Source organism: Canis lupus, chromosome 1, assembly GCF_048164855.1.
Source record: "Canis lupus baileyi chromosome 1, mCanLup2.hap1, whole genome shotgun sequence".
In the NCBI taxonomy this organism is placed as follows: Eukaryota; Metazoa; Chordata; class Mammalia; order Carnivora; family Canidae; genus Canis; species Canis lupus.
The window spans coordinates 1,794,976-1,817,102 of NC_132838.1; the positions used below are offsets into that span (position 1 = coordinate 1,794,976).

The following is a 22,127-nucleotide window of genomic DNA, read 5'->3' on the forward strand; positions in this document are numbered from 1 at the left end:
TCACACTGTCCTGAGCCACTTTCTACAGCTGAACTCAACTCCCGGCTGCAAGATTGCAAAATGGATTGAATTAGGGGCTGTGTCCACACTGTGCATCCGATGCCCCAGAGTTCTGCCGGCGGAGCTACCAGCATGACGGCGCCGGGGTGGGGGTGGGGTGGGGGCGGGGGCGGGGAAGGGCGCAGACCCCACCTCACGTCCTGGGCTGGTCTCCTAAGCCGCCTGGTGGCCTTGCCCCACTGGGGAAGAAACCGGCCACCTCCGTTCCCAAAGAGCCCACCGACACCGTGGAGCGAGCCCTACCCTCACCCGGTCCCGGCCGCCCGCGCCTGAGCTGAGCCTGTGCCACGGTCCGCCGCCGGGCTGCGCGCAGCGCTGGGGAGAGGAGACACCTATTGGCAGGAGGGAGCGCTGGGAACCGGGGCTGCTCCGGGGAACACCAGGGGGACCCCGCTCCCCGGTTGGTGCCGCGCGCGCCCCTCGCCACGGCGGACCCCTCCCGGCGGCGGACCCCGGCCGGGCCCGCTCGCCCCCCCCCCCGCCCCGGCCCGGCACCCGCGGGGGCCCGGGTAGGGGCGACCCTCCGGCTTACCTTCCTCCGCCGACTTCATGCTGCCGCCGGAGGGCGGCGCGGGCCCCAAACTTTCTCCGCTCCCGCAGACTGCAGCCGGAGGCCCGAGTGGAAACTTGGAAAGGACTGGAAAACTGGTACTTGGCATCCACGCGGCGGCGGCGGCGGGGGGCGGGAGCGCAGGAGAGCGGGAGAGCGGGAGAGCGGGAGAGCGGGAGAGCGGGCGCTCGGCGCCGCCGCCCCGGCCGGCTCTCCCGGGAACGCAGACCTCTGCCCCGGCGGACGCGCGCCCGGCCCGGCTCAGCACCGCGCGCCCCGGAGAAGTGTCATCCAGGGGGGTGTGCGCGCGGGTGGCCCGGCTGCGCCTGGGGCCCGGGCTTGCTGGCGGGTGGCGGGGCTCGGAAGGGTGCGCTCCCGCGCCCCGGTGCCCTCGCCCGGCCGCGGGATCCGGCGCGGCGACTGTGCCGGCGAGTTTGGAGTCCTCCAAGTCTCGCTCTGACGCAGGGCCGCGCTCTGCCTCCTGCCTTTTTAAAGCTGGAAAACACCTCCCCGCCTCCCCGCCGGCCCGGCCGCTCCCGCGCCCCCTCCCTGCCGTGACATCACGCCCCCGCCCGAGCCAGCGCAGGGCCCGGAGGAAAAGTCTCCGAGCGCCGGCCCTCCCCGCTCCAGGCCGCTGCTCGCCCCGCTCCAGGCCGCTGGGCGCACGGGGGGCGGGCTGGGGGCGCACGGGGGGCGGCAGGGGCGCACGCGGAGCGCGGGGGCGCGCGGGGGGGCGGGCGCGGGCGCGCAGGGCAGGGGCGCGCGGGGTGCGACCCGGGCGCAGAGGGAGCGCGGGCCGGCCGGGACGCCGGGGTCCGCCGCGTCCTCAGGGAGTCACACCCGGCTGGGGGGAGGGGCCGGGAGCCGGAGACGAGGGCCGCCGAGGAGCCCCGCATGCTGAAGTCATTATGTAAAATCGCAGGCTTCCCCCGCTGTGGAAATTTGGAAAAGCGCTTCCACTGGCAGGCCCGAGAAAGGAAATTCCCATCCCGCTAAATTACTAACAGATTGCACGGCAGTCCCGGGACGTGGACTTATTGTCATTCTTACTCCGTAAATACCGGAGCGCCCCAGCCTGCCTGTTGCCTGCGCTCGCGGGGGGGTCGGGGAGGAGCAGGGGCGCAGCCGCCGCCGGCCGGGAAGGCGGGGGGGGGGGGGCGACTCTGGGGTTTCCAGGCGGCGGGGGAGGGGTTTCGGGAAAGCCTCCCCAGCGCCCGCCGGTTCACTTTACACTTTCCCCGCCAACCCGCCTGCGTCTCGTCTGCGCAGCTCGGCGGCCAGGACCCGACCACGTTTTCGTGGTGGCCTCGGGTGAGGGGCCGGAGCGTCAGGGCGGCTCAAGTGTCTGCGGTGCAAAAGTCATCAATCTATTGCGGTTTCAAATAACCCCAAAAGCGAAGTTGTGTCTGTCGCGGGTACCCGAGAGCCTGCAGGACGCCGGTGGATGCCCCGGATGCCCCCACGGCCCGGGGCCCGGGCCCGGGGCGGGGGGGTAACATTTGACCCGTCGGCTGAGGCGCGCTGGCGAATCGGAACCACATTAATAATAGGACGGAGCCCAGCGGAAGCGGTGCCCGCGTCACCAGCGCCGGCTACGCGGGTATCCAGCGCGCCAGGGACAGAACTGAAATCCGTCTTTCCACCCACGTCTTGGGCTGGGCGGCGTGGAGGGGCGGGGCCGCCGCGCGCCGCGGGTGTCTGGGTGGCGGTCAGGTGTCCCCACCTGTAGATCCGCTCCCGCGGGTGAACTGGGCCCAGGGAGAGGGTGACCCGGGGGGATACCAAAGCTGGGGGGACCCCACGAGGATGCTGAACCTGGGAAGACCCCAGGAGGATGCCTGAGACCGGGGGAATCCCATCAGGATGCCTGAGGACAAGGGGACCCCACGAGGATGCTGAAGCCGGGGGACCCCACGAGGATGCCCGAGGCGGGGGGGAACCCTATCAGGATGCCCCAGGCGGGCCCCGCCCTCCAGACGCAGAGGCTGGGGGGGGGGGGAGCGCGTCCCGCGTCGGAGGCCGCCAGGGGGCGCCAGGCCCGCCCCGCCCTCGCCCCGCCCTCCCCCAGGTGGTGCCGCGGGAGCTGCTAGCGGCGCACCTGGGGCGGGGGCAGGAAGGTCTGGCGGTTGTAGGAAGATGAGCGGACCCCCTTGCCCGCCTGTCCGCCCCTCACTCATTCTCACGCGCGCCCGGCCGGACCTCCTGAACCTGGAGCCCAGCCCGCCTGACCCAGGGGCTCCTCCGGCCCCTCCTCCCCCCATCTCCTAACTCTCCCCCTCCCTCCTCCTGTTCTGCTACCCTCCTCTCCTCCTCCTCCGCTCCCCTCCCCTCCCTCCTCGCCTCCTCTTCCTCCCCGCCCCCCTCTTCCTCGTCTCCCCCCATCCCCCTCCCCGTCCCGAAGCGCTCCCTCCTGTCTGGTCTCAATGCCCTCCTTCTTCCCCGCCCGGTGACGGAATCCCCTTCTGTTTCCCTGTGTTTAATGCCGTTGCCGGGCCCACGGTGGCGGCGTGCCAGGGCGCAGGGAGTTCCGGAGGCAGCGGCGGCTCCAAGGCCCGCGCGCCCCCGTGTAGGCCTGGGGCGCTCCTGCGGCCACCGCGGGCCCCTGTCCGGCCCGGGCCGCGGCCCCTGCGCCCCTTCCGCCCCTCGCGCCCTCAGCCTCCTCTGGGCCGTGTTTATAGCTGCTGCCCGAGAGACGCTACCCGGGTTTTATTTTAAGGGCTGGTGATGACTAACGAAGTTAAAAGGAGCTTAGGACAGAAAACAAGACTATTTTTAGGTGACTGTTGTTTCTGCGGATTATTGGGGCGAATACACCCAGAGGAGCTCACCATTCTCCAAGGCCCTTTGGCCGCTGGACCCTCGCTCCCGGAGCGCCCTGGACGTCCACCCACTCAGGCTCCTCTCCAGACGGGGATCCCGCAGCCTGGGCTCTGTGTCCAAGTTCCAGTGCTGTGGGCCGTTGGGGACCGGAGCTCAGGCCCTGTGCTGTGGGTCAGGGGGCCCCCGGAGCTCAGGCCCTGTTGGAGTGCTCCCCGCCCACCCTGGGGGACCCTTGGGGTCAGGAGAGCCTCCCAGAGCTCAGGCCCTGCAGGAGTGAGCCCCATCTGCCCTGGGATGGGGTAGCTGGGATGTTCCATCCTCTGGAGCATCTGGGGCACTGCTGCAGGGTAGAGGCTCCTGGGCAACTGTCTCACTCCCCACTTTGCTCCTATTACTCAGCTGGGCAACCAGGTGCCACTTCTTGCCCCTCAGTTTCACCCCAGACATCTGCGAGTCAAGTGTGAGTGCTCCATTCTTGCCGGATGCATATGGGAAGCCATCCCAGGGGCCACTGAACCCCCTCCTGAAGGAACACTGAGCCTCCAGCTGCTCCCCAGGGGCAGATGTGCGAGCTTCCCAGCAGGTGAAGGTTCTAACCCACAGGGAGGAGGCACCCAGGCAGGTGTGTTGGGGAAACTGACCCCTAGCCCGAGCGCGGAGATCGGCGTTATTAAGGAATCAGAACCACGGAGGGGTTCTGGACTTTTAAGTAAACTGCTGAGATTTTTTAAAACACCAGTGTGGCGACATCTCAGAGCTCCCTGGAGCTGAGAAAGGCATTCCCTTTGATTACACACCTGTGTCAGGTATTCTTAGAGACCCATGAACTTGGGGTCTGAGAGTCTACCCTGCACATTGACTTACAGACTTATCTCTTCAATCCCCCCTTTCCCTAGGACACAGCAGAGGCCTTGTCTCATCAGCTGCCCCGCCGGAACTCGGCCTGGGCACCCAGTCAGCACCAGTACCAGGTCTAAAGCCCCCATCATCAGTGAGTCAGGCCACTTCCTGCACTGGGCCCTTGCAGAGACATCACGGACAAAGGCAGACTGCTCGGCGTGGCACCTGAGGGTCTTCGCCATCTGTGTGCCCCCCACCCCGCCCCACCGGCCCAGGAAGCCAGGCTCTGTCCCGGGTCCCACCTCCTAGGATGGAGCCCTCCCTCCCCACCTGCATGTGGCCAAGTCCAGAGCCTCCTCCCCTCCCCTGCCCAGGTCCTGGTCCCGGAGCCTACTGTGCCTACTGTGATGGCCTCAGCTGCCGGTTGGCTTCTAGCCCGGAGAACATTCCATCGCCTTGGAAAGGACACGGATCTGCTCTGCCTGTGGAGTGCCCGCGCACGGCGCCAGGTCTGGCTGGTTTGCACACAGCCGCGTGGAGAGTGGGGTCTCGTGTCTCCAGCTACTGCCGCTCCACTCTCCGTTTTCTTTTCCTCAGCTTTGTTTCCCATATTTCCGAGCTCTGTTGCATCTTCCTCATGGATTCCCTTTTCTCATTAGCAAACACCCCTCTTCATCTCTAATTACACTTTTTGGGGGTAAAAATCCATCTTGTCTGACATCAGTACAAGCCTCTCCAGCTCCCGTCTGGCTGCGCTTTGTACAATTCATCGCTTTCCACCCCGTTAGTCCATCTGCTCCTTGAACCCACAGAGCGTCTCCTGTTGGATTGTGGGGCTTTTGTTTGTTGGCTTGGCTTTTGCCCACTTGACAATGTGCCTTTTGATCGGCTCCTTCGATTGATCTACATTTAATGTCATCATTGGTAGAGTTGGATTCACACCTGCTGCATTTTACTCTTTTGTTTTCTGCTTCTCTCCTGTCTTTCTGGTCCTTCTGTTCTCCCTTCATCTTTTTTTTTTTTTTTTTTTTTTGTAAATGGTAAGGGCCTACTTCTTTAAAAGATTCATTTATTTATTATTTGAGAGAGATAAAGAGAGGAGGAGAGAGAGTTTGAGCACATGCGTTCAGGGGGAGGAGGGATAGAGGGGGAGCATCCTAAGCAGACCCCCGCTGAGCAGGGAGCCCCACTCAGGGCTGATCCCAGGACCCTGAGATCACAACCTGAGCCCAAGTCATGAGTCTGATGCTCAGTGCACTGAGCCCCCGGGTGCCTGTGACTCTTCTGATGTAGCGTTTTAATCGCGGTCAACTTGAGATTTACAGCAGCTTCACCCCAGTGATGGGCGTGAACACCAGTCCTGGGGGGTTATTCCCTTTCCGTTTCTTACGAGACTGTCACATACGCTATAAGTCCTAATGCCACGAACCCAACGACACCCTGTAATATCATCACTTTGCCATCGGGATGCATTTCCCTACTTCCGTCGTGTCGTTATTGGCGAACATGCGATGCGTATTCACATTTCTCTTAATCACGGGCCTGGCGTTATGTTGCAGACACATTGTTTTATACAGTTGCTTTTTAAATTGGTTATAGAAGAAAGGAGAAGCGTTCCACGTGTGTGTCAAAGGACGTGATCCCCTTTATGGGCAGCCCATGTCGTGGTGGGACCCTGGCGTCCATGTGGGTCGTTTGCTTTCAGCCTGCGGAGCATCGTCTAGCGGGTCTGTTCTGCGGTGCTGGGACAGACCCCGTTCCCCCCATTTCTGACGACGGGTTTGTCGCTGAGAGCATTCTGGGTTGGTGGGTGCATTCTCCCCTTGAGCACCTGGAACGCGCCGCCTGCGGCACTATCTCCGCCGAGAGGTCCCACCCGCCACGTGTCCCGGATAACTGTGACGTGGGCCACAGCCCTGGATGCCCACCCACAGCCGGCGCTCCTGGTTCCTCCAAGCCCCCATATCCGCCCTTGCTCTTCGTCCCCCGCTCTCAGTGTCTGACCTTCTGAGCCATCTGCCCGTAAACCTGCTCTTGTTTCCACCCATCACTGGGACTCCTCCCTCACGCACCACCACCGCCATCGGTCCGTCCCCTCCCCAGAGGCAACGGTTGTTGCATGTGGCCAGGCAGCCTGGGGCCTCCTCAGTGAAGCCCAACATCTGGCAGATCCCGGGCAGCTTCCCTGCCTGCTTTCTTCCCGACGCGTGTGTCATGCTTTCCTGCTCCTCCACACGCCTCCTAGTTGTTCATCGGAAACTGGACATTTTAGATCATATATTGTAGCGACTTTGGGTTCTGCCCCCCATCTGGGGCCGGTTACTGTCACTCACTTGCTTGTTTAGTGACTGGCTGGATTATTTTGGTGATGTCTACTGCCACCCCCGGTCCCGTGTCTGGCCTCTGGCATTGGTCCCGGGGACCAACGTGGGGAGCCCACAGCCCTGTTCCTCCGGGAGGGAGCCCCCCGCTGGGCCTGGGCAGGGGTCTGCTTATTGAGCTGGGGGCGGGTCTGGGTTCCCACACCAGCTCCTCTTGTCTCCCCTAGGGATGCGCTCGGATTTTCTTCAGTGGATGTTCCATTTGCCATTTGCCCTTAGGACAGATCCCAGAGGCTTTAAAGGGTTGCTTTTGATTTAAGTGACATCCTGCCCTTTCCCCGGAGCAGGTCAGCAGCTCCCCAGCAGGTGGCTTCTGTGCAGCCGCCCCTCTGAACACCCCACCCACACCCACGGGGCACCCCCACACCCACGGGGCCCCTACCCACACCCATGGCTCTCACCCCACACTCACGGACCCCCAACCCCCACCCATGGGGCCCCCACCCGACACCCAGAGGGCCCCCATCCCACCCCACACCTATAGCTCCCGTCACACACCTGAGGGGCCCCCACCCCACCCCACACCCACGGCTCCCACTGCACACCCATGGGGCCCCTACCTCACACCTACGGGGTGCCCACCCCACACCCACGGAGCCCCCATCCAAAACCACGGGGCCCCCACCCCACACCCATGGCTCCCATCACACACCTGCAGGGCCCCCAACCCATGGGGCCCCCACTCCACCCCACACCCATGGCTCCCACCGCACACCCACGAGGCCCCTGTCCACACCCACGGGCGCCAGGCAGGTCTTCAGCCCTGCGGGCGGGGACTGAGGCGGCGGTGTCCGATCACATCACATCCTACTAGTCGCTCAGCATGTTTCATCATTTCCGAGCAGCGTGGTCCTGGGTTGGAATGTGTCCTCCAAAGAGATGTGTTGCAGTCCTGACCCAGATCTCCCTGGACGGGACCGTATTTGGAAACAGGGTCTATGCAGGTGTGATTATTAAGAGGAGGTCATCAAGGCGGGTCCCGAGCCACGTGACCTGGGTCCTCCTTGCCAGAGAAGAGACTTGCAGGGAGAAGGTCGCATGACAAGGAGCAGGGGCTGGGCACCTGGTGGGGACGCGGATGGCCCTACTGGAGCTTGCAGAGGGGGCCTTGCGGGGAACTGTGATGGGATGACATTCCTGTGGGTCTGCGGTCACGTGTTACTGCGTTGTCGGGGAACCAGCAGAAACCAGGTGGTTGTCGTTCCCTTCCAGGGGCCGCCCCCACCCCGGGCACCCGTGCCCACCTGCCCCTGTGCCCAGGGACCTCGAAGCCAGGCCCACAGTGCATGTGGCTTCATGCACCCACGGAGGGGTGCTCTCTCCCTCTGGGCCCGTGGGGCAGGCCCGTGGCTCCCAGGCACCTCCATGGAGGCCGGCCTGGAGGAGAGCCAGTCAGGGGCTGTGCCAGGGTGCGGTGGGAGCGTCCCAACTGGCGGGGCCTAGACGCCTACCCTGCACTGTGTCCCCTGCTGGAGGGGACAATGTCTCCACTGCTCGGTCAGGTTAGAGCTGCAGGAGCCCCAGGCGCAGAGAGCCACCTGCAGAAGACATGGCAACCGACCATGGCTGGACACAGGATGGGGCCCTGCTTCGGGGTGGGCGAAGGGTAAACAGGCCCCCAGGACACAGGAGGTAGGCGGTGTGGACGCTGAGCAGCCCTGGCCTCACTCTGTGTCCACCCAGGCCTGGCGCAACCCCCAACTTCCCTGGGGCTCAGCTGACACGGGGTGCGTGCGGGTATGGCCGTGTCAGTCGTGCACACACGGCGGCACCAGCTCCCAGGCCAGCTGGAGAGGCAGGGCCTGCCCTGAGCCCCCCCTCCCCGCCCGCCCCGGCCCCCGGCCCCACCCCTGCCCCAGGCGACTGCAGGTTCCAGGAGCCACCCCCCCACTGCCCCAGGGTGTTAGAGGTGTCGGCGAGCGGTAGGCGAGGGGGCGCGGGCTCCGTGGCCTCAGCTTCCCTGCTCAGCAGCCCGACAGTAGGGCCCTGGGGCTCCAGCTGCAAGGGGGGGGGGGGCTGCCCGGGGTCACACGCAGTCTGGTCCACCGGCCTGGGCCCTCATCATCGCCTGGTGTGTGGACAGTCGGGAACACCTGTCGTTTCTGGGGGTACCTGGGGTTCGCACCTGCGTCTTCACATGTGTTCTCAGGGCAGCAATCGTAAGACTTTCCTCCCCCAGCCGCTGGAACAGCGCCAGTGACTCACTTGCCTCCAGCCTGACACATGGAAGCTGCTCTTAGTTTCCTTCCTCGACTCTAAGCCACTTCCTCTTTCCCGCGAGGGACGATGGACGCTCTGCGGGGACCCGCACCCCCACCCGCTCTGACCCCAGGGTGCCCAGCCTCCACATGGGTGCGCTCATCTCCCAAACTACTTTTAAAGTGTTTTTGGTTCAGTAAAGTCCTAAACGAACTTTGCCAGGCACTTTTTTCCGTTAATTTTTAAACCAGAGTGAGTATCAAGGGAAATTTAATCCATGTGCTTCTGATTCATTTACACGTAACTCATCACAACGCCACATGAGAGCTGCCCGCTGTCCAGGCCATGGCACGTTTTTACAAGCGTGCTGCAGCCTCTTCTCAGAAACAGGAAGGGGCATTGGCCAGGGTGGCAATGGACCCAGGCCCCCTGCGGTGGCAGAGCCCCTGGGAGGGAACCGGGCCACAGCGGATGGTGGGCAGCGCCCCCTGGGGGAGAAGGGACCCTTTCTGAGCTCCTGGGGCAGGCTCCGGACAGTGGGGGCACCCACGGGACCCACGGCACCCTGATGGGTCTCCGACTGTGGCTAAAATTGTGCCAGAACGGACGCAGACACCTGCCATCTTCACCAGTTCGGGCGCAGTGTGGCAGCACTCAATACCTTGATACCATTGTGACCTGACCGGTCATGGCCCCTCCCTTGCGGACTCACACCCTGCCCCCCAAACTAAGGCCGCCCCAGCCCCTGCCCCTCGGCCCTCCCCTGAGTGACCTGTGGCATCCCCCGTGTCGCAGCACAAATCCCTCCTGCTCAAGGCGGCACACTGTGCTGGATGTGGATGCCACCCTGGCTGCCCGCTCATCTGTGGCTGTGAGCACGGAATGTGGGGCACGGGGGCCCCAAGACCCCCAACCCCCGGCTTTCAGCCCCTGGAGGACACGCTGCAGTCAGGTGCTGAGCTCGGGTGGCCCGTGAGGAGCCACCATGCTTTCCCACGGTGGCAGGTGCACGGCTGCAGGTGCACGGTGGGTCCCGGTGGGCCCCTGGCCTCCTGCACCCCCACCCACTGAGCTGCCGTGTCTGGACATCTCCCTGCTCACAGCCTCACACCTACCCGCTCAGCACGACCCTGTACCCAACGGCCACCTGCACCAAGCTTCTCCCTGCGACAGCAGGTCCCCCGACAGGACTTTCCCGCTGTGCTACCACCACACCCACCCATTCGTCCCCTGTGGGTTCTGTTCCCGCACTCACGTCTCTACTGTACAAACGATGCCGGTCTTGCTGCCACTCCAACCCCACTGGGGTGCCAGGTGGTCAAGCGGGGCAGGAGGGGGCCCCCAACCCCTTCCCCCCCAACGGGCTGCCCTGTGAGCTGGGGGTGCCCATGGGGAGAAGCGGGCTGCTTCCTGTCTGCCCTGGGTCACCCCTCCAGAGGGAATGCTCCTTTGGGAAATCGACAGGCCCTGCACCCTGGCTCTGGCGTTCTGTCTTGTGGGGCCCAAGGGCAACCTGGTCACTAGGGCCGGCCCCCAATTCTCAGGCTGAGAGGACTCCTGGGGGACACTCAAAAGAAGTGTGAGGAGCAAAGTGAGGCTCGTGAGCACTGCATGGACTCTCCCCGCCTGGGTCACAATGGCAAGATGTCCCATTGCTGCTCCTGGCGGGAGGGACTGAGCAGGGACCTTGGGCCAGGCCCAGTGCCATCAGGTCCTGGAGAGAGGGAGGCAAGGGGTTGGAGTGGGGGCCATGGGGACAGAGGCTGCGGGCTGGCGGGGACGGCAGTGGGGACAGCAGGAGGTGGGGACGGCAGTGGAGATAGGGGTGGGGTGGGGGTGGGCAGCAGGGCCAGGGGAGGGGACAGCAGGGGGCTGGGGATGGCAGGGGGCAGTAGGGACGGTGGGGGGGGGGCAGCGGGTGGATGGTGCTCTGGAGCTTGGGCTCCTGGACTTGCGCCCATGTGGGCCTCTGATCTCCAGGACGTGGTGTTTTCTCCACCCGCCCGAGGTCGTTTGCTGCAGCCGCCCTAGAACCAACCCTGTCAGATCCGAGAGGGGACTATGTGTTCCCCAGGACGTGGGCACACGTCGCCCCGGTGCAGTAGTGTCCCCAGCATCCAGCATCAGCCGCTGCCCTCTGCAGGGTGGTGGGAGGGGGAGGAAGTGAACCCCGCGATCCAAGGACCCGGCCAGCGTCTGCCCCCCATCCTCAGCCCCCAGGGCCCCCTTGCCCCCGCCGCTGGTCTCCTTGGCCATGTGACGCAGCCCCGCGAGGCTGGCCCAGGGCTCAGGGCCAGGGACACAGGTCAGCTGAGAGCCGGGCCTGCAGCTGGTTCACTGGGGCCTCCAGAGCCCATGGCATCCACACCTCCACCCCCCCGCGCCTGTGACCTCCACGTGGGGACGCCAGCCCATGGAACCTGCCAGAACCCAGCCGGGGAGCAGGATGGTTGTGGGAAGGTGCAGCCCCCCCCCCCGACATGCCTGGTTCCCACGAGCTCAGCCTTCCCCGAGCACGGAGCTGATGGGCCTTTATCTGTAACCACTTTAATTAGGAACCCTGGTGGCTGTCCCCTGGGGCCCGTGGGGCGACGTTAGCGTCCCGACCTAGATGGACTATTTTGAGAAAAACAGAGAAATACAGACAATTAAAAGCATGTCAGAGAGATATTGGGGTTTGACGTGTAATTGGAAGGTGGCGATGTGGGTCTTGTGGACAGAGCTAATTCCCACAGAATCCGCGCTATGTGGACACTTGTACGGGGACAGGTGTGCTGGTGATGGGCCACGGGCTCTCCCACCCCACGACCCTGGAAAGGTAAGCCCTGCGGTGAGGCCACCTTTTAGCTCTTGCTCGAGGAGGACAGGGGCCAGTGCCGTGTCCCCCGCTCCTGGCCAGGAACCCAAGGGTGTTTGGCATCATAACAGCCTCCAGACATTCTGAGAACCCTGCTTGTGCCTCCATCTCTTCTGAGATGTGGCTGCTCGCCTCGGGAGCCATGGGGAGAAACTGAGTCACGGCGACAAGACAGAGCGTGCCACTAAGCCCAGAAAGACACCTGAGACCGAGTCCAGGCGCCAGGGCCAGGCGGACGGCCCGCGGTGATGATGGTCAGGGTGGGCGGTGCTGCCCCGCACCCTGCGGTCACTCCAGCCTCGCCCATGATGCTCGCGAGCCCACCACATGCACCTCCATGTCTCCGCGGGAGCGTGCAGGCTTCTCACGTCGCTCGGCACCGGTCCTTGGAGGCACAGCCCAGCGGGGCTCCGGGCAGGGGCGTGGGCACAGCGACTCTGCACGCGAGGCCCAGTCCTCACCTGCAAACCACCTTCCCGCTTGGCTGGGACCTCCGGAGGGGAGGACAGGGGCGCGGCGTATGACACTCGTTACTATTTCCAGGGTAGCACCACGGTGTCCTGGGCCGAACCCTGCGCAGGCTGCGTGCTGTCCCCACAACCTCGGGACGCAGCGGTATCTGGAAATAGGAACCTGGCAGGTGGATTTAGGGAAGAGGAGGCTGTCCTAGCACGGGTGGCCCTCACACAACTGTCCTCGTTGAGGGGGAGGAGGGACACGGACATGCGGGGAGTCGACATGCACGAGGACGGAGTCACGCGTGGGGCCACAAAGACAAGAAGGCCCCGGGCACCAGAGCGCCAAGCAGCAGGAAGCAGCTGCCCCCGAGGGTGCTCAGCCCTGGGCACTCTGAGCCCTGACGTCGGGCCCCGGAGCGGACAGGATGCACCTGCAGCCTCCCAGGCCGGGTGGCCCCAGGGGGCAGGGGGCCACGCTCAGAGCCCGGGTCCCAGCCTGCATAGGGAGGATGGGGTGGGGGGGTCCACTCTCACCGCGTCTCCAGCCTGGCCTGGCCCCGTGACCACGGGCCCGGGTGCTCCCTGCGGAGCCATGTACCTGCAAGGTGGGGACGGGCGGGGCGGTGGGCATGTCTCAGGGGTGCTCCGCGCTGGGCGGACAGGAGGGGAGGCCTTCAGGGGGCCGCTGGCGGACCGCAGCTGGTGTAGTCACCCGTGTGTGCAGAGCACCCCTGGGGCCGCGGGGTCACCTGGAGCGCAGGTGGACCCCAGAGGGAGCTGAGAACTGCTCGGCACCCCTGGCTTCTTTCCAGTGGCCTGACACGGATTCTGGGGAATTCTGCAATGAATTATGAGCGTGTAGGACTTAGAAGAAGGATGCAAACCCTATTCCCCCGACCCTGCTCCCCTGGCCCTCGTCCCCCCTACCCTATCTCCCCATCACTGTCCCCCTGTCCCCTGGTCCCCCTGTCCCCACTCCCCTGCTTCTCATCCCTCGTCCCCCGACCCTCTGGCTCCTGCTCAGTGGCACGTCAGATGCCCACGCACCCTGGACACACCAGGAGGTCTCGTCGGTGGGACCCGGAGCCCCCGCTCCACCGGCAGGCCCTGCCTCTCACCTGTGTCTACCACGAAGGGGTCCGTGGCTCCCATTCAGGCAAGATAGGCGCTGTATGTATACAGATGGCCTGGCCACGGTGGGGCTTCTTCAGTCCTTGAACCTGGACATCCCAGCGCAGCTGACAGCCACGAGGAGCCCGCAGCTCAGCTGGGACGCGGAGGACCCGCCGGGTGCCACTCCTTGGCTTCTAGCACCACCTTCTGGAATCTTCTGAAATCACACCCAAAAGCACTGACAGGCGCTGAGGTGGTTGCTGTTCAGGGGGAGATGGCGGCCGCGTCTTACAGGCTCCGTGGCGTGGGGACCTGGCCACAGGTCCTCCGGGGACCCCAGAGCCCGGGCTGCGGGGGTCACAGGGCGACCAAGGCAGGGGGCGCAGTTGGGGAGGGAGGTGCCCCGGGCCTGTCCTGCTGGCCCCGCTGCCGATGCTCACCTGGGTGGGCACACGGTGACCCTCAGGTTGTCACCCGCAGTCTGGGGAGGTTGGTGGGCTGGACATTCGTGCACCTCAGATGTGGGCTAAGTGCAAGAAGGCGTGTCTTGCCCTCCCAGGTTCCAGGGAAGCCCCACCCCTTGTGCTCCCCCACGCTTGGTTTCTCTACCCGTCTCCCCCAGGCTGTCAGAGGCATCAGGTGACTGCCGCTGTCTCGGGATGGGGACCAGGCCAGCGCTGCCCCAAGGACTCCACGGTCTCTTTGCAAAGCTGGGGGTGGGGAGGTGACGTGACCCACACGGACCTAAACTTGGGGTGTCTGTCTCCCCACAGAGGCCAGACCCAGCCCCGTGCCCCCTGCTTCTCTTCTGTTCCCACCCCGAACTCCCAGGACAGAACCTGACGGTCCTGGATGAAGTCTGGGCTGTGCAGAGTGACCTACGTGGTCACCGGTACTGACTGTGGGCGCTTCTCAGGTGGGCACATGCTGGGGTCAAGGGAGGTGACCCGGGTCAGGGGGCCTTTGGTGCGTTTTCTCATGCTCAGAGCCTGAGGAGAGTAGTGGGGGTGGCATCTGTTTGGGGTCCAGCCGTTGGACTGGGTTTGCTGTGTTGGGGGCACGTGGTCACACCGTGGGGCAGGCAGAAGGACGGGTCTGGGGGCCTAGGGCCTGCCGGTTGAGCAGGGGCTCCAGGTCCCACCGACGAGAACTTCTGGTGTGTCCAGGGCGCGTGGGCATCAGATGTGCCGCTGAGCAGGAGCCAGGGGGTCGGGGGACGGGGGATGGGAAGCAGGGGAGGAGGGGACAGGGGGACCAGGGGACAGTGACGGGGAGATGGGGTAGGGGGGCCAGGGGCCAGGGGAACAGGGTCTGGAGTGGCAGCTCTGACCTGCATCCCTTGACAGCAGGGCCCTTTCCTGGGCTTCAAGGTGATGCGGGGGTTGGGGGGGCGGTAGTGGGGGCAAGAGGGGTCCCGGGGCCTCAGGCCTGGGTGCAGGGGTTTCTGGCCGCCCTCCCACAGGTAGGGTCTGTTCCTCGTTGGGGTCCCTGCTCGATGTCCATTCGTGTCCGTGCTTCCGGAGCCAGGGAAGGACGGCAGGTCGGGGCAGGTGCTCCGAGACCCTCCCACCTGCCTGGGGGGGGGCGCCCTTTGCGGGGCCCAAGCAGCAAGGAACAGAAGGTCCTCTCTGGGGGCCGCGTTTGCTCGGTGGACACAGTTCAGCCTCCAGAGTCAGAGACACTCATTCCTCACACGTCTGCAGTTGGACAACTGTGGAGGGACGGGGACGGCCTGCCAGCCTGCCCCCGGGCGATCCTCTACGCACCCCATCCGGAGCCTTGGCGGTTGGGAGGCCCTGGGGGTAACCACTTGGCACCTCCTCACATAACCCCCTCTCCAGTTCTCCTCCGCAGAAGTGGGTCTGAACCCTCACGCTGCGCCTGTCCTGACTGCCAGTCCCTCCCTCTGCACCCCTGGCCCAGCGCCCCCTCCCTCCTGCTGCCTCCTCGGTCCCGGGAGGAGCTGGGGACCCAGCAGGGATGGGGCAGCCTGCCACCTACCTTGTCTGGAGGGCCTGTCACCCCGCACGTCCCCGCAAGCATGCGGGGAGATGTCACTCCATTGTGGCGTGACAGCCTCAGGACGGCTTGCAGTGGAGCGGGGGGGGGGGGGGGGGGGACGACAATGACCTCCCTCCAGTGGGGACACAGTGCAACTTGATGCTAGTGTGGACGGGGCCGTCTTCCCGCCTGGGGACTAATGTCGGGCCGGGTCCCACCATCGTCTGCTAACCTCGGGCACCTGGCTGGCTCTCTATAGTCACCTTGGGCTCCTGGCCGTCTGTCTAGTCGCCTTGGGCACCTGGCTGGCTGTCTACAGTCCCTATCACCATGGGCTCCTGGCCGTCTGTCCACAGTTCCTCCAAGGCATGCTCTTCCCGACATCCTGGTGACTCGTCTTTCTGGGTCACTGACAACTTGGGTGAACTGGGCAACGCCAAGGCCGCTTTGGGGACAACGGCTGCCTCCCAGGCCTGGTGCTGCAAGGATGGCAGACCCCTGCAGGGGCGGGGACCTCAGGACCCCATGGGTTCCACGCCCTGACACAGTGACACCCGGCAGCTGGTGGGGATCTGTGCAGGTGTCCCTAGGCTCGCTCCGCGCCCAGGGAACCCACGAGGCCCCAGCACCACCTCCCCAAGGACCGTCAGGGATCTCCTGGCATGGCATCCACCTCAGGAAATGGGGGATCCCCTCCAATCCCCCTCGGCCCTGCTGAGAGACCATCCCACATGCTCCCAGGGGAGGATGTGGCATGGGTATGCAGTGGCCACAGCAGTGCATGACCCACCATGACACCCAGGGTGCTCCATGTAGCGAGGGGACCTCTCTGAACCCACGGAAGAGCCATCCCACGGGTGTCAGGACTGTGGCTGGGAGACCGAAGGCATCTGTGTCCTGACAGGACACCCAGGCACTGGGAGTGCACAAGACCACTGGCACCCACTTCCATGCCAGGGCAGGACGTGTGTGACTCTGCGAACACGAGCCCCCATCCAGCAGTGCCCAACCATCCGAGTGTGGTGCGGCGTAGTTGTGTGAGCTCAGCAGCCTCACCGAGGGGAGGCCCATCCCTGACCGACCACAGCCACGCCCCGAGGAAGCCAGCGCCCTGGCTCCGGGCAGCAGCAGTGACATGTGTGCTGCCCTTAGCCTCCAGATTTTTAGTCAAGGAGAAATGGCTTTGTACATCATGATGTCAAACAAAGAGTCTGAATTTACAGAATCTTAAATAAACTTTCATGTTAATTCTCAGAATGCCCAGAGTACGAGGAATGCTTTACAGTAATAGTGAGATAATTAGGGCTCATTTTGGTAGAAACTCAAGTAGTTTGATATGAAAATTAAATTTTGAAAACCAGGAAAGAACCAGAAAGAGGATGTGTCCCCTGCATGGATCAGGAGCATCTGCCCGGCCCAGCCGCCTCTCCTCTCAGGCTCCAGCCCCTTCCTGCCTCCTTGCACCCCTGCAGGCCCCAAGCTGTGGAGTGGATCCTGCGTGCCCTAGGACGTGAGCTTGGAGTAGCTGGGCGGGGATAGCTTCCGCTTCAAGTACTTTAGGACGTAGAGTGGCAGACAGCTGACCACGGTGATGGCTGACACTTTCCACACAAAGGTCACGGTCGTGATGAAGGCAACATCTGCAGGCAGGACACGGAAACAAGTGTAAGAGGCGGTTGAGGCGCCCACAGGCCCCTGAGGCCCAAGGCGGCAGGCAGCCGCCTCCTTGCGTCACTGCCAGGTGGCGCGGGGACTCAGGTGGCCCTTACCACACCTGCGTACCAGGTGTAGTAAGTTCTTTTAACAGAATAAAAAATTACACCAAAGTATTAGAGACTGTGTATGACGTCCTCAGACACCCTTGGGTGGTGGAGGTTCCCGCAGCTGCAGTGCTGGGTCTGAGAGGCCGTTTGGGGCTGGTCCGTGGGCTCTCCCAACAAAGCCTGGCTCTGTGACTTTCCATGGAAGAGGTGGGGGCAAGAGCCAAGTCCCAGGGGTGCTCCTACCACTGGCAGAAGCCCTTCACTCTTACCACAACGGGGGATCCACTTGGCCACTTGGCAGGACTCACAGATTTTACACACACATGGCCGACCCGAGTATGTCCCAGACCACAGAGGGTGGCAGATGGTCTGGATTTCACCATATTTCAAAAAACCCTGAAACTGTTTTCCAACTGCTTGTCCACACATGAGTTTTTAAAGCATAACTGAACTGGCTGCCATGTGAAAGCATATCTGCAAACACTCCTCCCTTCGGATCCACATCTCAAGGTTCCAAAGGGATTTACTTTCAAAGTACAAACCCGCATGCGCATGGCCACACTCCAGGTGCCAGGAGGGGAGGCATGTCCGAGCCCCCTGCACCTAAACCTCCAGCACTTAAACAATGAGGAAGGTGATCTCCCCAAGTGACTGCGGTTTGTCTTTGCCACTTTCTAATTCACTTTTATGTCTATTTCGCCTTTTTTTCATTTTAGCAGCGGATCAGATGCAGTACTTGTGTGTTTGTCCAATTTATTATTTTGCTTTGTAAATAAAATTTACAGAAATATTTCTGTAAATATTACTAAATGAAGGAAACAGACATATTAAAATGAAATGCCATAAAAATAAACCAACATTTCTCCCATGCTCAGTGTGTTGTGCTCCTACTGGAAAATATACTAAATATTCTTAAGAAAAGTAACAAGAGATTGTATTTTGAAAATAGCTAATTTCTTAAGTGCTGTTTTGTATGTTTGGGTGAACATCTCTTTCATTTTGTTTTTGAGGGGGAAAAGGGCAGGGGGAGAGGGAGACAGAATCTCCAGCAGGCTCCCCGCCAAGTGACAAGCCTGGTGCAGGAGCCAATCTCATGACCCTGAGATCACAACCTGAGCCGAAACCAAGTCAGACACTCAACCAACTGAGCCACCCTGGCGCTCCAGTGAGTATTTCTTTTAGTACATTACCTTTTTAAAATTTTTCTATCCATATATTTGCCATTGAGTAGATGCTCAAGTGTGAATTCACCCAACGTCTCCGCCATTTATAATATGTTACAGTTAAAGCAAAGGAACAAAATGCACAATTCCTGCTGCTGAAAGCTGCCTAGACACACTCACTTTGTGATTTACCATTCTGGTGTGAAGGACAGAGATGCTTTCGCGGTACAGTGGATGAACACTGCGATGTATCGATTCTCATCCCACAGACTTCACGGAACATTGTGTTACTGAGGAAGCTGAGTCTTGACGTGCATCCTGTCACTGTCCCTGGCGGGCCCTTCTACCTGCAGACATGCGGACTTCAAATCTGGGTTTTTCCTGTGGGGTCTTTCTGGGGCACTCTGGTGGCCCGAGGGCAGGCTTCCTGGAGCAATGTGCAGGCTCCCTGGATTTCACCCCCAAACCCGGCTCTTCACCTCGGTTTCCCTCCTGGAGGGCTCCTTGGCTTTACTTCCCCTCCTGCTACGTATCCTGTGTTAGCGTGCTTCTCCCCAGGGTCCCTCCCAGACATGCTGCTCTGGGCCCCTGGACACAGCTCCCCTGCCAGGCTCACCGGGAGCCACGATGAGGCTGGTGGGACCCTCCACGGGGTGAGTCATTTCTGCAGTGGCCTCTGCCTGAGGACACGCTCAGCAGGTGATGGGGACGTACTACTCTGAGTTTAAGGGAAGGGCTTCTTTGCACAGACAGTGATCTGACCAGGGGCTGTCTGGAGGCGACCTGGCTTTCCCAGCTGTGGGGAGGCAGGCCACAGGCTGACGTCACAAGGCCCTGAGGCGCAAACCCTAGGACTGCTGCTCCTGTGGGATGCACGGACTTTGTCCAAGTAGTGGAAGTCACAGCCTCTGCATCAGTCACACAAGGGTGATAAGGGCCCACAACTAGCTGGCCTTATGCAGAGGTGGCATCTTTAGCTATTACTATGGTGTGTCCAAAGGTGGGCCTGGACTCCACCCTGGGAGTGCTTGTGAGTTAGGAAGAAGGATAAACAATGCAGCTCTTATGGAAATAATTTTTGGAAACAGTACATCTTTTAAAGAGGTAAGACGGTGACAATCTGAATTTTATAAAATATTACAAAGAGTTTAATCTTTCCACAAAAAGAAGCTTTTTGTGTAGTGAAGCAATCTGAGGTAGGTTTTATTGCACTCCGCAATTTAAGACAGTGTATTAATAAGTAACAATAACTAATGTATAAAAACCAGTAACAGACAAAAAAGATTCCCACAGCAACTTACCAAAATACTCATTTAGAAAAGCGAGTGAGGCCACATAGCAGCCCAGGCTGAGGACCTCAGCCACTGCCATCAGCCAGTGCCACGTCCTGACGGTCAGGGCCACCATGAGCAGCTCCGTGAGGATGAGGGCCGTGAAGGAGATGGCCACCACATGCACAAACTCAGACTCGAACAGAAGCAAGGCCCCGTACATGAGGATGCCGCCTGCAACACAAGACGGGGGTACTGTGGCCTGGATGGGGCAGCCCCTCCTGCCGGGGTGGGAACCCAGCACTGCACCGGGCAGCTGGGGGACACACTAGGGGCATGGCTAACCGGCAAGAGTCATACTTGAAAATATGTGGTTAGGGACACCCCCTCACTTCATGTTAACAGTTTATTTAAAGTTCTGGATTATGAATAAGATAAGATGTGGCACCAGAGAGGCCAGGAACCTTTCAAGATCTGGAGGAAAGGCCATGCCACCTCTTTGTAAGTAATTATGCTTCCAATGTAAAGTATCTAATCTGTTAATTCAATTTCAACAATCTCTCATTTATCTGGAACACTCATCAGAGGATGGCTAATGACTTCTGTTTACATTAAGTGAGATTTCTCCAAGTCTGGGCATCACTCTGCGACAGGAACTGCTGCGGGGGCACGTAACATGGTAAGTGCTCAGCAAAATTTTCTGGATTAGCATTTCATTAGAAACAGGTGAGTTTTTCAGTGACAGGCGAAGGGGCGTGATGAAGGGGTGTGGATGACCAGCTGCTGGAAGATCGCTTTAGGAGATGAACAGGAGTGACAGCTGCTGATGGAGCCTGAAGCTTCTGGAATTTAACCGAGGGGGGAAAGAACGTTGCTAGGGGCAGACAAGAAACCTTCGGTCCAGGCCTCTTACCTTGGTAAATACTGATTAACACCCAGACGAGGAAGGTCTTGAAGGACAAAGATCTCCCCTAGGGTAAACAGTGGAATATCTTAGTTAGCAGAGTGCAAAAACAGTGTGACTCACAGGTTTTCTAGCAGCTAGTTATGAGTGACTTCTAGAAGACCCCTAGATCCCCAAGCCTGGCCTTCCCACCCATGCACCTGTGGCCCAGAGCATGGTGCCCTCCGCTTGCCCTTGGGTAACCCTCAGCCCACAGCCACGTGCCCCCTGCCTCCCAGAAGTTGAGGTGTGTCTGCAAACACTGAAATGCACTAGCGGGAAAACACTTGTATCGTCGTCAAAATAACTCCCTTGACTTTCTTATTTCTTGGCAACAAATATTCTTGTATTTACTTTCTAGTTTCTCCAGATGAAGGACGCGTACACCCTCCTGAAGTCATCCACACCCAAGAGGGAGACCCAGCCACTGCCAGCCACACGGGCTGCTACTGCTCAGGCCTGTTCCATGGCAGTGCTTGTCAGGTGAAGCCATGTGAACGATGGACCCTCAGGACCTTGGTCAGATCTGTGCGGTCACACTCCTGCATCAATCCTCTCGGGCACTGTAGCACTCAGACGGGGCAGACGTTGTCTCCATTTACACATGAAAAAACTCTAAAAGTCTGGTGCTTTCCACAAGTTCATGCTGCAGGGCAGCTGTGCTGGACATGGGTTTGAATTGCGTGGGCTCACCTATATATGAATTTTTAAAAACTAAAATAAATACAGTATTATTAATGTATTTGCTTTTTTTTTTTAAAGATTCTATTTATTTATTCATGAGAGACACAGAGAGGCAGAGACACAGGCAGAGGGAGAAGCAGGCTCCCCGTGGGGAGCCCGATGCGGGACTGGATCCCAGGACTCCAGGATCACGCCCTGAGCCAAAGGCAGATGCTCAACCACTGAGCCACCCAGGTGCCCCTGTATTTGCTTTTTTAAAAAAGTTCTCTTAACTTTTTTTCTCCAGCCTACTTTATCATGAGAATATAATATAGAACACATGCAACATAATCAGATGTTCATGGAGTAGGTGAGGCTTCCCATCACCAGGAGGCCATCACCACTTATGTGTTTGGGGAATCAAAATGATATGCAGATTTTTGACTGTGCAGGGGTTGGGGGGGTGGTCACTGACCCCACAGTGTTCAAGGGTCAGCACCAAATGGCTAGAGTCTGAAGCTCTGCTGTGCCCTGGGCCCTCCCCACCATAGGAGAGGCGCTCACAGCCAGGGTGGGAAGGTGGTCCCTAAGTCAGAAAGCACTGCCAAATGCCACCAAGGAGAAACGAGCTGCTATGGAAGAGATGCGCTGGGGTGTGTTGCTGTGACGACTGCCAGAGTATTCTGGATCGGAGCCTCATCTACCTGGAGTTGAGTGACAACATTTCAAGAGACGCAGCCACAAGGCAGGTGTGGCCCTTCCAGCATCCTCCTGGGAAGCACTGGCTGAACCTGAGTCCTTACTACACATGTGAAAAGTAATGTTCACACATAACAGATATCATGAAAAGGCAATGATGATTTTTAAAAAGGCGGGAAAGTTTAGCTGTTACATGTCTGTATATGTCTCAGTATCTATTTCCCAAGTGCATTTGTCTTGCTGGATACTAGCAGGTGTTTGGTCTTTGATAACACTGAGGTAATTAAGTACATGGCTAATTTTCTTTTAATATTTTAAAAGATAATTTGTTGATGTAAAATAAAAG

General features: G+C 60.6%; 2 protein-coding genes and 2 long non-coding RNA genes across 18 annotated transcripts in view; 1 reads left to right on the top strand and 3 right to left on the bottom strand.

Moving 5' to 3' along the window:
* Nucleotides 1-951, bottom strand: part of NFATC1 (nuclear factor of activated T cells 1) — a 96,231-nt gene extending 95,280 nt beyond the window's left edge. The window contains exon 1 of one of the 7 annotated variants that reach the window (XM_072816447.1): nt 593-951. In XM_072816447.1, the coding sequence (XP_072672548.1) occupies nt 593-719 (127 nt within the window). In that variant the 5' untranslated portion in view covers nt 720-951. The remainder of the gene's footprint in view (nt 1-592) is intronic. The other 6 variants (XM_072816722.1, XM_072816583.1, XM_072816815.1 and 3 more) reach the window with 6 other exon arrangements.
* A 10,558-nt stretch (nt 952-11,509) lies between these two features.
* LOC140628537 (uncharacterized) lies at nt 11,510-14,406 on the bottom strand. The gene is made up of 2 exons (XR_012026655.1): nt 13,284-14,406; nt 11,510-13,003 (listed from the first exon to the last, which is right to left on the bottom strand). It is a non-coding gene; the product is annotated as an uncharacterized lncRNA (long non-coding RNA).
* Nucleotides 13,200-21,215, top strand: LOC140628472 (uncharacterized). The gene is made up of 4 exons (XR_012026654.1): nt 13,200-14,194; nt 16,184-18,207; nt 18,326-20,155; nt 20,781-21,215. It is a non-coding gene; the product is annotated as an uncharacterized lncRNA (long non-coding RNA).
* Nucleotides 16,496-22,127, bottom strand: part of ATP9B (ATPase phospholipid transporting 9B (putative)) — a 237,325-nt gene continuing 231,693 nt past the window's right edge. For all 9 annotated transcript variants that reach the window (XM_072817398.1, XM_072817319.1, XM_072817557.1 and 6 more), the window contains 3 exons: nt 20,390-20,447; nt 19,507-19,710; nt 16,496-16,919 (listed from right to left, as the gene is read on the bottom strand). In XM_072817398.1, coding sequence (XP_072673499.1) covers nt 16,783-16,919; nt 19,507-19,710; nt 20,390-20,447 — 399 coding nt within the window. In that variant the 3' untranslated portion in view covers nt 16,496-16,782. The remainder of the gene's footprint in view (nt 16,920-19,506; nt 19,711-20,389; nt 20,448-22,127) is intronic.